Source organism: Cannabis sativa, chromosome 9 (genome assembly GCF_029168945.1).
Source record: "Cannabis sativa cultivar Pink pepper isolate KNU-18-1 chromosome 9, ASM2916894v1, whole genome shotgun sequence".
Classification (NCBI taxonomy): domain Eukaryota; kingdom Viridiplantae; phylum Streptophyta; class Magnoliopsida; order Rosales; family Cannabaceae; genus Cannabis; species Cannabis sativa.
This window is the reverse complement of record NC_083609.1, coordinates 2,641,293-2,655,563: the sequence shown is the minus strand read 5'-3', so window position 1 is coordinate 2,655,563 and position 14,271 is coordinate 2,641,293. Positions and strand designations below refer to the sequence as shown.

At 33.6% G+C, this 14,271-nt stretch overlaps 2 protein-coding genes across 8 annotated transcripts; one reads left to right on the top strand and one right to left on the bottom strand.

Moving 5' to 3' along the window:
- Window positions 1–607: 607 nt before the first annotated feature.
- Window positions 608–6,836, bottom strand: LOC115722273 (uncharacterized). Of its 6 annotated transcripts, none has more exons than XR_004012804.2 (16): window positions 6,360–6,836; window positions 5,726–5,884; window positions 5,502–5,618; window positions 5,292–5,376; window positions 4,827–4,935; window positions 4,596–4,663; window positions 4,383–4,508; window positions 3,343–4,280; window positions 2,805–3,008; window positions 2,656–2,716; window positions 2,419–2,532; window positions 1,976–2,089; window positions 1,807–1,893; window positions 1,643–1,713; window positions 1,276–1,387; window positions 608–1,073 (listed from the first exon to the last, which is right to left on the bottom strand). XR_004012804.2 is itself a non-coding variant. In XM_030651437.2 (15 exons), the coding sequence occupies exons 1-14, from the start codon at window positions 6,446–6,448 to the stop codon at window positions 1,687–1,689; spliced, it is 2,298 nt and encodes a 765-aa protein (XP_030507297.2). In that variant the 5' UTR covers window positions 6,449–6,800; the 3' UTR covers window positions 608–1,073; window positions 1,643–1,686. The 6 variants fall into 6 exon arrangements, 1 of the variants encoding a protein (XP_030507297.2); XR_004012806.2 differs by having other exon boundaries at window positions 1,276–1,426; window positions 1,626–1,713; window positions 6,360–6,824; XR_004012805.2 differs by having other exon boundaries at window positions 1,626–1,713; window positions 6,360–6,821.
- A 1,955-nt stretch (window positions 6,837–8,791) lies between these two features.
- LOC115723154 (AUGMIN subunit 7) lies at window positions 8,792–13,068 on the top strand. Of its 2 annotated transcripts, none has more exons than XM_061104108.1 (10): window positions 8,792–9,045; window positions 9,139–9,852; window positions 9,934–10,019; window positions 10,103–10,164; window positions 10,279–10,370; window positions 10,552–10,677; window positions 11,065–11,155; window positions 11,993–12,100; window positions 12,266–12,364; window positions 12,470–13,068. In XM_061104108.1, the coding sequence occupies exons 2-10, from the start codon at window positions 9,719–9,721 to the stop codon at window positions 12,680–12,682; spliced, it is 1,011 nt and encodes a 336-aa protein (XP_060960091.1). In that variant the 5' UTR covers window positions 8,792–9,045; window positions 9,139–9,718; the 3' UTR covers window positions 12,683–13,068. The 2 variants fall into 2 exon arrangements, with proteins under 2 accessions (XP_060960091.1, XP_030508447.2); XM_030652587.2 differs by having other exon boundaries at window positions 8,793–9,045; window positions 9,713–9,852.
- The last annotated feature ends 1,203 nt before the right edge of the window (window positions 13,069–14,271 follow it).

Below are 14,271 nucleotides of genomic sequence, written 5' to 3'. Positions count from 1 at the left end.
GTTGCATTTATAAAAAGAATATTTGTAACTAAACCTTCTTTTTAAGTTAACTTTTACCCCGTTTCTATTTAGTATTTATGTTTAGAAATAATTAATTTGAGTTGTGAATCCAAATTCCAACACCGAAATGCTCAACACGATAAATATATTGAACAAATCGACAGATAAGAATATTTATCCACCTTTAATCAAAATTTAAATTAGTAAGACGAAACATTACTTAAATTATTATACAAAATTAAAACAACTTTACATAACAAATATTTTGTTAAACAAAATAACCTAAACAGCAAAATTCCTAAGTATAGAATGTGATTGTCTTGAAATAGTCCAATTAATTAAAAAAAAAAAAAAAAGGCTGACGGGATATGAATATTATATTACATCATATTTGTCATTTATTATTGTTTGACAAATATTGCTGAAATTTTTATTTGTGTATAGGAAAGTTAATAGGGTTGCTCGTGAATTAGTCAATTATGCTTTGACACAATGCTCGACCTATGTAAATCGAAGTTAATCTCCCTTGTGCAAGTCTCAGTTACAGATTTTGCCTTAACCAAAATTGTATATATATTTATATATTTATTCATAGCAACATGCAAAATAACCAACCACTCTAATTTTGATATCAAAATCTACTCAATTGTTTTTGTCAAAAAAAGAGAAAAGGAGAAAACATTCTTGGTTTTAAGTACCCTCTCTGTCTGATCATTTGTATAGAAACAGAAAACAAAACTAATTACATTTCTGAAAACAAAAAAGGAAGAATTACATATCAACAATCTTTTATCTTTCTTTAACATAAAACTGAAGGATCAACAAAAAACAAAATATCATTTTAAACCACCTCTTGCTTCACTCCAATTTAAGATCAACTTCCTAATATATTTACTTCTGTCACCCAACAAGACCTTTTTTTTTCTTCCTTCTTTTAACTGGAAAAAAATATGATAAAGGGATTCATTCACTCACCAACTTGTACTGCACCGTATCGCCGTAGATCACCGAAAATCGAGGAAAACAACAGACTGGTATTAGGGGTTCACTGTAAGAATGGCTCATTTTTAATCCTGAGAAAAATAAATAATAACTTTTTAATTATGATTAACTGTAGTTTGCAACTTATATGTAGGGCCAGTAAATCAGATTCAGAAATAAAAACAAGTGATGGGGAAAATGATCAATGATTATTAATATCATGAATTAAGAAGCAACAGTATGCATTGGATTAAACTTGATCATAAAATTGCATAGTATATGAATTTGTTGTACCAAGAAATGCACAAGTGCACAGGACAATTTGAGCAATTTTGTAGTTGCTTTCTAGACAGCTTCCCGTTGTAGATCGAGAAATGTATTTCCTTTTGCAACTAACGACGGTGACCTGCCCAGTAAGATAAAAAGACTCACTGGACACAGGTTCCTAATTATTAAAACTAAACAAATAAATATATGGTACCCTTCAGAAGGATATATGTAAATATAGAGCCAAAAAGCACATACTTCGAATTATACTACTAAGACGATTGGAATTAAGTAAAGTGAGTTTGAGACAATCTCCCTGATGGGTATGGTTAACTGAGCAAATTCCATTAAAAGCAAAACTAAAAAATTCAATTTACCATGAATAGAAACAAACCAGCTAAACCGAGCAGCATCATCTGCATGTGGATAGCACGGCTTCTAGCATTCCAAAGCATAAGTAGGGACCTAAAACAAGATGAACAAGTATAGTAAGTAACGAAAAATAGAATATGAAGAATAGATCAACATTTAAATCTAGAAACTTTGCATTTCTTCTACCTCAAGCATGTTTTCATCGAGAAATACACATGATGTTTGACTTGTGCCTTGAGAGCGATCATATTGGAGGATCCTCAACTTTCCTTCCTAGAAACACCAAAAGAACATTAAAGCTTGTAATCTTAACTGAAAGAAACCAAATAGTGGATACAAAACCTTGAGCGTTTACCTTAGTTCCGTAAACAAGCCCACCCCCAGCAGATGGATGAAAACAAGCAACATTGACCTCATCCTCTGCACTAGGAAGAACTCTCACAAGTTCCATATCAGAAACCCTGTAGATCTGAGCGATAGCAAAATAAACATTCAGTTTTGGTCTCGGATTTCTAAAACAAGATTTTAGATTCCTGAAAAGTCATGTCTAGAAACTATATAGTGCTGCTCAGTCAATACAAAGATAGCAAGAAACAACCGGAAGACACTGATGGCTACAATATGCAATGTAAATGTTCTAATCTTATGTTCAAAAATGATAGTGAGGAAAGAATTGTTGCTCTGTCTGTAAATGTGTCATCATTCTTAGAAATGAAAGGAACACCACATTTTTCAACGGAATAGTCTAATCAACATATATAGCATAAATTCAATGACCTGGAAAACAGATTTATTTACCTCCAGAATGGTGTAAATGGGAACCGTTGCCTCTCCATCAATTACAACACTTTTAAGGAGCGAATTATGGCGGCGACCATATGCAAGCAATAAATGCTCAGATGTAGGAGAGAACTGCAATCATTAAATATTGCAATGAATTTACAGAGCAATAAGAAAAATCTAATTTAGCTAACATTAAACAAAGAATTATCATGGGCATATGCATGTAAGCTGAATCTGCCGAAAGAAACTTACTTGAATAGATGTTAAACAATGAGCAGCTCTTATAGCTCGTGCAGCAAGCACCAAACCAAATCTATACAAGCAAAATGAACAATTTCATTGAAAACAGCAAAGCAAGAAAACATTAAAACACAACACATGAATAGAGGTTTGAAGCTTACGTTGCCTCCTCAAGAGAATATATCCGAAGCTCATAGATAACCTGATGTGCAGAAAGAGGGTGACGAGTTGGGGAAGTTGGAATCCCAGTGACATCATTGTTGGCCTGGTTCTGTGAGGCAGGATCAGCTTCCAAATGGGGAAGCATACACGCAACACAAGCTGCTAAAAATTTCCCACAAGGTGAAAAATGGGCACCCATTTCACTGCAAGAGTATAACACAAGATTTTCTTTTTTTAAGAAATCATAGGAGCTGCCAACTTCCAAGATAAACATCCATTTATTTGTTTTATTTATTTATTATTCTAAAACAAACTCTAAACTTGATTTCAAATTTAAATAAAAAAGAAAACACTGATCCAAACCATAATTGACACAAGGTTAAAGAATATATATATATATATATATATATATATATAAATATATATATATATAAATATCAAAAATGACATGTCTGCAAAGCTATAGAACCATGTAATAGACATGTTAAGGTTAACATAGTAAGAATATGTTGAAAAATATATTTAAAGAGAACATACCTACAAAGTACAGCATGGGGAATGGACAAACGACATCTGTCTGCATCAAGTGGCACGCATGGATGTCTAACATCATGAGGCCATATTCTAAGTTTCACTGTGCATGGTAACTCAGCAGCTGCCGCTGCAGCAAGTGAGGTGGCAAGTTCGGTTTGAATTCTATTAACAACAGGTTGAGGATCACTTTCATCATGCATGTTATTATTTAAACTAGCACCTTCACTAGCACCAGTCACTGACATTGCACGAGAACGCGAAGCACGATTTCTTGACCCAGATCGTCCTATAAGTCTAGATTGTCCAACACTCGTCGGGATTACTGAGGGAAAAATTGGAGTTCCTATCGCAATGGGTGTAGAATTATTATCAGGAGCAGCACTATTGAGAGGCCTCACATTGCGTTGACCAGCTTGGTTCTGACCCATTAACCACCCTTGCAAGAAAGGTAGCTCCCAATATGTTGGGTCACCAAAAGGGAAAATAGGATTTGTTCTTGCTTCAGGTTGCACTTCCATAGGCTCTAAAGTATCATTTGCAGACTGAGAAAGTTCAGCCTCCATTTCACTTGATAAAGGATTAGCTCCTATTTCTTCTGGGACAGGAGAGGTGTCATTTGGTTCAACAGGGGACAGCAGAAGTTCATACTGTCCTGATGGAGTTGAATATGTTAAAAGTCGTACTGAAGCAGAGGGGTCAACTCTCTGCTGGACGCTGCTTGAATCATCAGTATCAGTTCGTTGCATGGAAATTCTACCATTATCCCTGCCAAATGAAGGCCATATCATAAATGGTAATGACGTAAGGGGCATTCCATCTGTGAAACTAGAATGCTCGGTAGATTGAGCATCTGCTAAGTACACAGTAGGTGGAGGATAGCGTAAGTAGCCTGCAGAAGTTGCAAGCGTCATTGAGGAATCTGTTGTATCAAGGTCATTGACCTACACAACACAAAACAAGAAGGTAAGAAAAAGTAAGAGAGTAGTAATATTTTTAACAAGAAAGCCAAAGTTACAAGTTGATGAAATGAAAAAGCAAATCACCTCGGCTGTCAAAAGAAAAGGAGCAGCATGTGGATGGAAATGCACAGCCCGAAGAGAACGCCGAGTCCTAAGAATTATTGACGGAGAAGAATTCTCCCCTCTTCTATTATAGTGCCATATGTAGAGCTAATATAACATTTTAAAAGTCAGGATCATCATAAAAACAGAAATGCCAAGTTCTCATATGAAGTTCCAAACTATATAATTCCTCACCTTGTGACCAGATGCTACAGCAAGAAGCTCCCCTTTTGCATGGAAAGCTATGGAAGCAATAGGACGGTCTGCTTGAGAGGAAAAACAAAAACACAATCAATCATATAACTTAATAACTTAGTAAACATTATTGTTATTTATAGCTTTATTTTCTTCTTTTCTTTTCTTTTCTTTTTTTCTTATGTTGCCTTTGTGCAAAACATAATTAATGTCTAAGAGTGAGATAATTACAGAAATCGCGGGATCCTATACACTCTGCAGTATTTGCATCCCATAAACGAACTTCATGATCCAAACTTCCACTGGCAAGTAGGTCAGGATACAATGGATGGAACCTAACCTGTAAGAAGTAGTACCCAGCAGGATTTATCAGCTCAAGGACTGAATTAATAATTTGCTTTGGTAAAAAAGAACTAAGTGCATTCCATTTTAAAATCGGACAAGTAATACTCTTTACTCAAATCACTTAGTTCAGAATTTTTTTTGAGATTATTAAGATTAGCATCATGCTAATCATAATTACAATTGATCAACTTAAGAAAACAAGCCAAAGCATCAAAAACCGAAAGTCTTTTAAGTCTCCTATTATTAATGAGATGCATGACTCAAAAGGTGCCTTCAGTTTTGACAGCCCCAAAAATCCTTTTTAAACAATGCAAAAAATTATGAATTCATAAATGAAGTTCTAGGTCTTACCACCCAAGGTGTCCTGCGATGACCACTCAGAACCTTCAAGCAGCTACCAGTTTCGCAGTCAATTATCTTTACTGTATGATCCCCACTGAAAACATAGGAAAAAAGCATACTTCAAAACTAGAGCATTTATAGGAGTAAACATTAGCTCTATTCAAGTCCTATGTGGCATTGCCACAGCATAATACACACAGTTTAAGGTCTATAACTTACTGGGTAGAGGCAAGTGTCTTCCCATCAGGGCTGAAGGCTGCAGCTATGGTTGATCTTGGAGGAGGCAAAAGTGGACAATATTTGGCAGAAAAATGTCTTAGTGACTCTGATTCCACCCTGAAAACAACCAAAGTTCAAGGAATCAATCACCCTAACACCCATAAAACACTGCTAGAGATATCAAAGCCTTCGATAAAATAAGCAGAAAAGGAGCAAAGGCTTACCATGATACAAGACTATGTCTAGAAATCCTAGCCACTTCACACCTTGGCTTAGCAGAACCAAGTTGGCATTTAGAAGCCTCTCCCCATAACCTCTTTGAAAAATGTTTTGTATGAGGAGAAATCTCTCTTCGAGCTAACAGTTCAAATATATTGCCAACTCTGAAAGCAACAACAAATAAAGATATTCTAATTGAATCAATTACATTAACAAACTCAAGTCATTGCAATTGTCAAGTGTCCCAAATCTCTTGAGTACACGAATTCTGATGCTCTTAATAACAGAAAGCAAATCAATACCATTGTTGCTTCCCTAACCAATTAATCAGAATTAGTAACACGTAATACCTCAATGATCCTGATTTTTTTTCTCAAAGTGCTAATTAAATTAATGAAGATAACAATGAAAATAGTTGAGCAATTCCAACCCCGGAAAAGAAATAATAATTCTAAAATCCATTTAATAATAATTTCCCTATTCGCTAACAAATTCATCAAAAACTTATCAAAATCTCCTCAAACCAGATTGAAATTCAAAGAATTCAAGCAAAATTCAGATCTTTACATAACAACAGCCTAAATTAACACGAATTTTTTTAAAACAAATCACGAAAACAATAGAGTTTAATCAATTCACCTGTGCCTGCCCTGAACCGCCTGAAGAATCGGCGGCGTGGAGGTCGATGGAGCATTAGCATCGTCGGCCCACAACGAAGCTCCCCTCATTATTTTCTCGACAAAACCTCATGCTCCCCAATTTCCATGCATCCTTATCCAAAACTCTCTCTCCCTCTCTCAACTAGTGAAAGTTCACAACTTTCAAGGAAAATTCAGATTGATACGATACAACAGAGCAAAATTTAATATTGTCAACATACACACACAAAAGGAAACCAATCTATGTAAAGAAACAATACAATTTGTACAAACAGATGTATATATATATATTGGTGTATGTATGTATGTATTTTGTGTAATGTTCTACGCAAGATCTCAATGGAAGAAGAAAACCTAAGGAGAGAGAAGAGCTGTTGTTCTACGATTTTTGCAGTCGGACATTTTTAAAGCTTCCAAATCTAAATAATTATTAATAATTATAATAATAATAATAATAATAATAATAATAATTGAAATTAGAGTATGGATTTCTGCGTTGGTGAGAAAGTGGTTTGACGAAAATACCCTCGGTGTAAGTGCGATATTTGCGGTATCTTCACTTTAAAAATATACTTTTATGCGTAGAGGTCGTGGTCCAATGGGCCTACGATGGGCTCGATCGTGGGCTGGGTAACATACGTAGATGAAAATGCAGCAACAAATTTTTTGTATTAAAGAAATTACTCTATACCCTTTTTTTTTATAGGGAAACTTACAAAAATACTGAAATTTGGATTAATTTTTACAAAAATACTGTCACACGAAATTTTTTTAAAAAATACTGTGTTTTTATAAAACACCAGTAAAACACAAAGCAATATAACTCAAAACAACACTAGAACACTAGTAAAACACCAGTAGAACACCAGTGAAACTTAACACAGTATATTGCAGTATGAAACTTATAAAAAAACACAGTAAAAAAATAAAAAATACCGCCTGGCAATATTTTTGTAAAAAAATGACAAAAGTTAGTATACTATGTAAATTTCCCTTTTCATATTATCCTCTTTTATTTTTACCTTCTTTTTTAAAGTCTATCATTTTTACATCTTTTTTTAAATATTGTACCAATTTTCTCCCTGTCACTTCAAAATACTCTCCGTGACTCTCTTATGTTAGGGTATTTTGAGTACAATACATATAAAAAGAGGTATGTTTCAAATAAATATAAAATTAGAGGTAAATTTAATTAATTGATTAATAAAAGAGGTATTTTTCAACTTACCCCAAATTTTAATTTTTACACAAAATACCTAAAATCCTATTTATATATATATTTGGAAAATGGAAAAAATAGAATACTTTTTATTTGTAAAATTCACACCCAAAATACCTAAATTCAACAATTCCTATATCGACTCCTCTTGCGATTCTCTTACTATTTTTTTCCTTCTCCTCCGTTTTTTTACAAAGTTTTTGATTTGTAACTTTTTTTTTTCAGAAAATAGCATCATTTTTACATTATTTAAGTATAGTAGCAATGTGAAAAAAAGTTGTTTTGAAAATAACAAAATATTTTTATAAAAAATAAAATAGATAAACTAGTGAATTTATGTGAGAAATTGATAACAAGTGGTGGTGTTCATCACTATTTATAGTAACACCTTATAAATAGTTAATCATATATTCTATAATATATTTAATTACATAAATAATAATAATAATAAATAATAATAATGATACCTCTAAATAATACTAAAACTATACTATTGGTACTTTTATCATTTTTAATTTTTTTACTTTTTTATGGCAGAACGGAAGTTTTTTTAAAAATACTGTGTAAATTTTATGTTGTATACTGTGTTAAATTTTTACTGTTATTTTTTAATTCTACTGTTGTTTTTAGTTGTTATATTTTGTGTTCCTTGTTTTATAAAAATACAGTATTTTTTTTTAAAAAAAAATCGTTTCATAATATTTTTATAAAAGTTAACTCATTGAACAATATGAGTTAATCAATTGTATTTATGCGGCAAATTACTCATATATAATTAGTCGACATTTATTTTTAATTAAAGTTTAAGGTAAATACCATTTTAGACCTGGTATTTTGTAAAAGTTACTACTTGGACCCTCTGTTTTGTCAAATAACAAAATGGATCCTATATTTTCCAAAATAGTAAAAATAAGACCATGAACTTAATTTTCAAAAAAAAATATTTTTTAATATAACCAACTTATAATTTCTAACAGAGATACAGAAAATATAACCAATTTTGTTATAACATCTCTAGATCATATTATTATTAAGTTTTATTTTGATAAAAAATTAATTTAGGGTCTTATTTGTACAATATTAAAAAATACACGATCTATTTTATCATTTAACAAAACAAAAGATCCAATAAATAACTTTTACAAAAATAGGGTGCAAAATAGTATTTATGCTAAAATTTATAATCCAATTTAAAATAATAAAAAGATAATTCAAATACCATCTCCGGCCAAACCAGGTTCGTCTCCCATCTCTCTCTCTGCCAAACCAGGTGCCATCTCCGGCGACGGTGAAACCTGATTCGAAGCAGCGCCCCTCAAAATATTCTCGCAATCGTCCCGATAGAGTCTCTGAACCAACGACCCAGCGCCCCTCTCTTTCGTCCTAGCCCCAACTGCCCAACGATCCCAGCCCTAGCCTACCGCAGCTCCGACGACGCAACCCCCAGGTACTCCCCTCTCTCTTACGCTGTCTCTTCCGATCTCACACCCTCTTTCTCTGTCCATCTCATTCTATGTTTAGATCTCTCTTTTTTTCGCAGGTTTCCTCGACGGTGCACATGTTTAAATGTGTTATGTATTAAGCCATTGATTCGTTCTACTAATTTAACCTATCCACTTCTTGAAGTAGAAGAGTCACTGTTATCCCTTACTTTGTGCCAATTGAAAAACCCAGAACTTGATTTGCATCAAAAGAGTTGATTGTATAATCAGTTTGGGAAATTTGACATTAGGTGACTAGTAATGGGGTTCAAGAATCATGGCATGGAAAGTGTTTTATTGTGTCTTGGGGTTACTAAAGAGTGATGGTCAATCATAATTGTGAATGAATGAATTCTGTATTTTATTCAATAGAATAGATTCATATACAAAATTAGAGACAGTAAATAGGAAACTAACTAAATACAATTAATATAGCTAATATGTTCTAACAGTAATTAATCCCTATGTTGCACTATATTGATATAATTTGCATGATTTTCTGTTTTTTTTTTGTTTCCATAAGAAGGGATTTCCTGCAGTAGTAAACAAGTACTAGCTTATCGAGTTTGAAGTTTGAATATATGCTCTGAGAGGGTTGTTTATTTTCTAATTTTTGTATATTGTTTGAAGCAGAAGAAGATGGCAGCAAAGCAAATGGAAGAGATACAAAGAAAGCTAGGGTTGTTAAACTATCCTAGAGCCAATGCTCCTGCTCAGTCCCTTCTTTTTGCTGGCATGGAGCGCTATGCTCTCTTGGAATGGCTTTTCTTTCGGTAATTACAGCTGTTGCCATTACCACTGCCACTGTTTTCACATCCCCTACTCCATGTTTGATTTAGCTTTGTATTCTTCAGCTTATTGGGAGACAAATCCCCCTTCTCCCAACAAACTCACATTGGAGATACTATGGATCGTGATGAAGAGACAGCTCACATTCAATGTAGGTCACTCATTCACCAACTTTATCATTCTAATGTCATTAATTTTTATTCTAGCAGACCCTATATTTTAATCATTTTGCAGATTTGGCTGAGATTGCCAAGTTTCTTGGTATTACAACAACTATAGATACAGAAGCCATTCAGGTCAGTTATGGTATGCTATTCAAGACATTGGTCTTAAACTACATCATGACTTTTGTTATTTCAAAAGTGGTTGAATCATTTAGTAACTAATGCTTGGTGTGGCTGAACTCACAGGGACGGGGAAGCTATGAAGATCGCACTGAAATGCTTCGTCTTCTTGTTGATCTTGTTGAGGCAAGCATTTATGCTGATAACCCGGAATGGAGGTTGTGATTATTTTAATTCTTAAAATTTGTTTGCCTAGTGTAGTTTCTTTTTGTTGAAGAAACTTTTACTGCGTTTAAGTTTGTAAAGTCTACTCTTATATAAAAATGTGCCTTTGTATTTTGCATTTAGGTGCTGATAATTGTGTTTGCCGAACATCTAATTTGCATGGGACTTCTACAGTGTTGATGATCAGGTAGCAAAGGATATACAGCTGATTGATTCAATTGCTGAAAAACAAGCTCAGATATTCTCAGAAGAGTGCAAATTATTCCCTGCTGATGTTCAGATTCAATCTATATATCCACTGTAAGAGTTACCTTTTTTAATTGGAATAACTTCCCTTTTGATTACTTCACACTTAGCTAATTGGTAAATTTAATTTAAGAGAGGCTTAAGCAGGAGTGACTTACCAAATTAGTTTCGGTCATAACATGTAACATTAGAGATTCAAACATGTTAAGGCTTCTTAGAGAGAATGAGGTGGATATGCTCTGTGCATTCCTTGAAGACTTGAAGTGGTCCATTTACCAGTGTGAATTTTTGGATGAGCTTGTGTTTCATGTTATTTTCTTGTATGCCTTTGTAGTCCTTTATGCAGGGTAACATCAATTAAGATTCCCCAATATTTGCCCACAGCCTGGTTGTTTACCTCTTGTGTTCAACTGTTTAAAAAAAGTTTGTTTGCAATTGCAGGCATGATGTATCTGAGCTGGAAACCAAGCTTTCGGAACAGTCAAAGATACTCTTAAATCTTCAACAAAAAGTGGATGATTTGGCATCTAAGGTTCCTCTTCATTCCTTTATCGTAGACTTGTCTGATATCGCAATGTTTACTATTCATTTCATTTAATTTGTGCGTGAGTGTTAAGGGGGAACGTTAAAGGTAAAACAAAGGAATTCCAGTTGCACTTTCCTACCCATTGATGGGTTTAGTTTGCCACACACACACAAGTGTACATTGTCTTGTTATTACATAACTCTCTGTCAATAGTCTTTTCTATTATCTCATCATTTTCCTTTCATTTCCATATAATACTATAAATGAGAGAATTATGAGTTCACTCTTTTCAATGGTTTCATTAATTTCATGTATTTTAAGTTACTTTGAATGTGTTCATATCACTTTTCTGTTTACCCGACTGAAAAGCAGCGCCCTTATTCCAATTGTTTAACTGCACAACTTTATGAAATTTGATGACTGCCAATCGACTTTTAACCTATTATGCAAATACACTGAACGAGAAGGAAATGAGTGAACCCCGCTAACTGTAACTGTTCATTTTCCCTTTTCTGAAATTTAATATTTTCCACCTTTCAAATCTAGTTTCTTATTATATGGAAGGGGTTTTTACCCTGAAGCAGTATTTTTTAATAGTTCCCTGCACTAATAGTCTATTCTTTGATCTTAACATTCACTAATGGTTGGTGTAGTTATTATTATGTTTAGGCTTTTAATTTTAACAACAATGTTCTCAGAATGATCACTTGTGAAGTGGACTATGGTTGCTGGACTATGGTTACAGGGAATATGGACTGTTGCTTTATATATTTGTGAACTTTATACTTGATCTGTTTTATGATGTTATGATTTACTTTTCTTTTTAATGCTACATGTATTTAGCATGCTTACAACCCAGATGAAGAGTATGCAGAGGTCGAATCCCAATTGCGGGCACATTTGGAATCTTTTCTGGAAACTGCAAGAGCATTTAATACAATTTATACCAAGGTTAGGATGTTTTATGTCACATATCTACTTTTTAGTTTGATTTACCTTTAAACTTTTCTACTTGTATTGCACCATATGAAGTATAGGAGCAAAAGAGAGGAGAGGGAGGTAGACAGTTTACAAATAATGTTTTGCAGAATTTTAAAATTCTACTGGTATCTGTAGGAAATCCGTCCTTGGACACACATGATGGAGGTACCCCAACTACATGGATTCGGACCAGCTGCTAATCGCTTATTGGAGGCATACAAGATGCTCTTGAAGGTAGTTTTTATTTTATGTCATTGAAGTTAGTCTAATTGTAATGTTGCCATTGAAAGCTGTTTGTGTCCCGAAGTGGCTCTTTTCATCTGCCGTTTATACTTGCAGTTTCTGGGGAACTTGAGGAATTTGAGGGACTCGCATGCAGCTCTTGCTGTTGGTTCATCAGAAACAATTGCCAGTGAGCCCTCATCTGTTACAAGGATAATATCCGAATGTGAGTCTGCCTTGACGTTCTTAAATCGTGATCTTGGAATTCTCTCGTCTTCCATTGCTCGTGAGCAGCAGAACGAGATAAAACCAATCCAGCACATTCATTAGTGTTGGATCATCACTCTTTCTGCAAAGTGTGTATTATCTAGTTTTTTTTTTTTTTTTTTTTTTTTTTTTTGAGGATTGTATAGTTGATTCAATGGTTCCAAATATAGTAGAACAAATTTGTCTACTTGATTGTAAAAAGTTGTCTTTGAACATAAATTTGAATTTTTAAAAAAGAACATTTGTGTTTTTAAGATATGGAAAACTTTGGTCATTAAGTTTTCCTAAGGGCAATTCCTCTTAAGACTCCTTGACACTATCATTAGTGGGCAAAGTTTCAGCACTTTAAAATCAAAGACAATAAAAAATTGTATTTGGCAGAACACATAAAAACCGTTCCCTGCGAAAGAATTGGCAAGAAATATGAATACTCATTAATTTTAGAGAAATGCTAAATGGTGTAATTCAATATTCCTATTGGTGTCATTTAATATTAGATTTTATTTATTTTAATTTAATAAATATTATACATGTCATAGAAGTACTAAGTACTTTGGCGTCTCATAGTAATGCTCTTAATTTTATTTGTCTATAGGCATTTTATAGATTTTTTTGGTAGGTTGATGAGTTGGGTACGCTAGTTGTTGTATAAGTTTTATTATCTAAATTTTACTACGATTCTTGATTTGACGAAGTATGTCTTAAACTAAACAAGTAACTATCTTGGTTTGATGAGGTCCTTGCGCTAATTTTATTAGTGAACAGGGAGGATAAAATACCTATTTGTTTTAGAAAACATTGTGAAACTCATTTAAAATTTTTCTTTAAACTTTTCTTTTCTGTTCCATATTTTTTTTTCTATAAAACATCTTTAACATCTCATTTTTCGTTTTTTTTTCTTATTAATTATTTTCTTCAGAATAAGACAGAAGTTCTTGAAAGATTTAAGCACTAGATAATAATGATTGAGAATCAAACCAAAAGGAAAGTGAAACGACTTAGAATAAATAATGGTCTGGAATATTGTTCTGAAGAGTTTTATGTGCTCTGTAATAAAGAATGAATAACTAGGCACGAGATCATGAGGAAGACTCCTTAGCAAAATAGACTCGTGGAGAGGTTCAACAAAACCATTCTAGAAAGAGTCATGTGCATCCTATTGAGTGCTAAATTGTCCAAAGTGTTTTGGACAAAAGTTGTGCCCAGTGCAGTTTATTTGATAAATATATATCCGTCAACAAAACTAGATTTCAAGACGTCAGATGAGGTGTGGTCAGGAAAGCCAACAAGTTGTGAACACTTGAAGGTATTCAGATGTGTCTATTATGCACACATTAGGCAAGACAAAATTGAGGCGAGGGCCTTAAACATAAAGTGTAGTTTCTTGGGGGTATCCGAAAGGAGTCAAAGGATATAGATAGTGGAGTTTGGAGCCTAGAATGAGAAAATATATAATTAGTAGGGATGTGACTTTTAATGAATCTATTATGGGATTTATTGACAAACCTGCTGGAAGTTAAGCCAATACTAACCGAAATAAAATCGAAGCTTCGAAAACTGAGCTTGAGGTGGAGCCTCCAACAAGAGTGGAGTCTAAAACTCTCATTGATCACAGAAGTGATGATTCAGAAGATAATTCTGAAAGTGATAAT

Coding starts and splice junctions, on each gene's coding strand:
- LOC115722273 (XM_030651437.2), bottom strand. CDS start 6,448: ATGAGGGGAGCTTCGTTGTGGGCCGACGATGCTAATGCTCCATCGACC. Junction 5,619..5,725: donor AGACATAGTCTTGTATCATG/GTAAGCCTTTGC, acceptor GGTTGTTTTCAG/GGTGGAATCAGAGTCACTAA. Junction 5,377..5,501: donor AAGACACTTGCCTCTACCCA/GTAAGTTATAGA, acceptor CTATGTTTTCAG/TGGGGATCATACAGTAAAGA.
- LOC115723154 (XM_061104108.1), top strand. CDS start 9,719: ATGGCAGCAAAGCAAATGGAAGAGATACAAAGAAAGCTAGGGTTGTTA. Junction 10,678..11,064: donor ATTCAATCTATATATCCACT/GTAAGAGTTACC, acceptor TTGCAATTGCAG/GCATGATGTATCTGAGCTGG. Junction 12,101..12,265: donor TTAATACAATTTATACCAAG/GTTAGGATGTTT, acceptor TGGTATCTGTAG/GAAATCCGTCCTTGGACACA.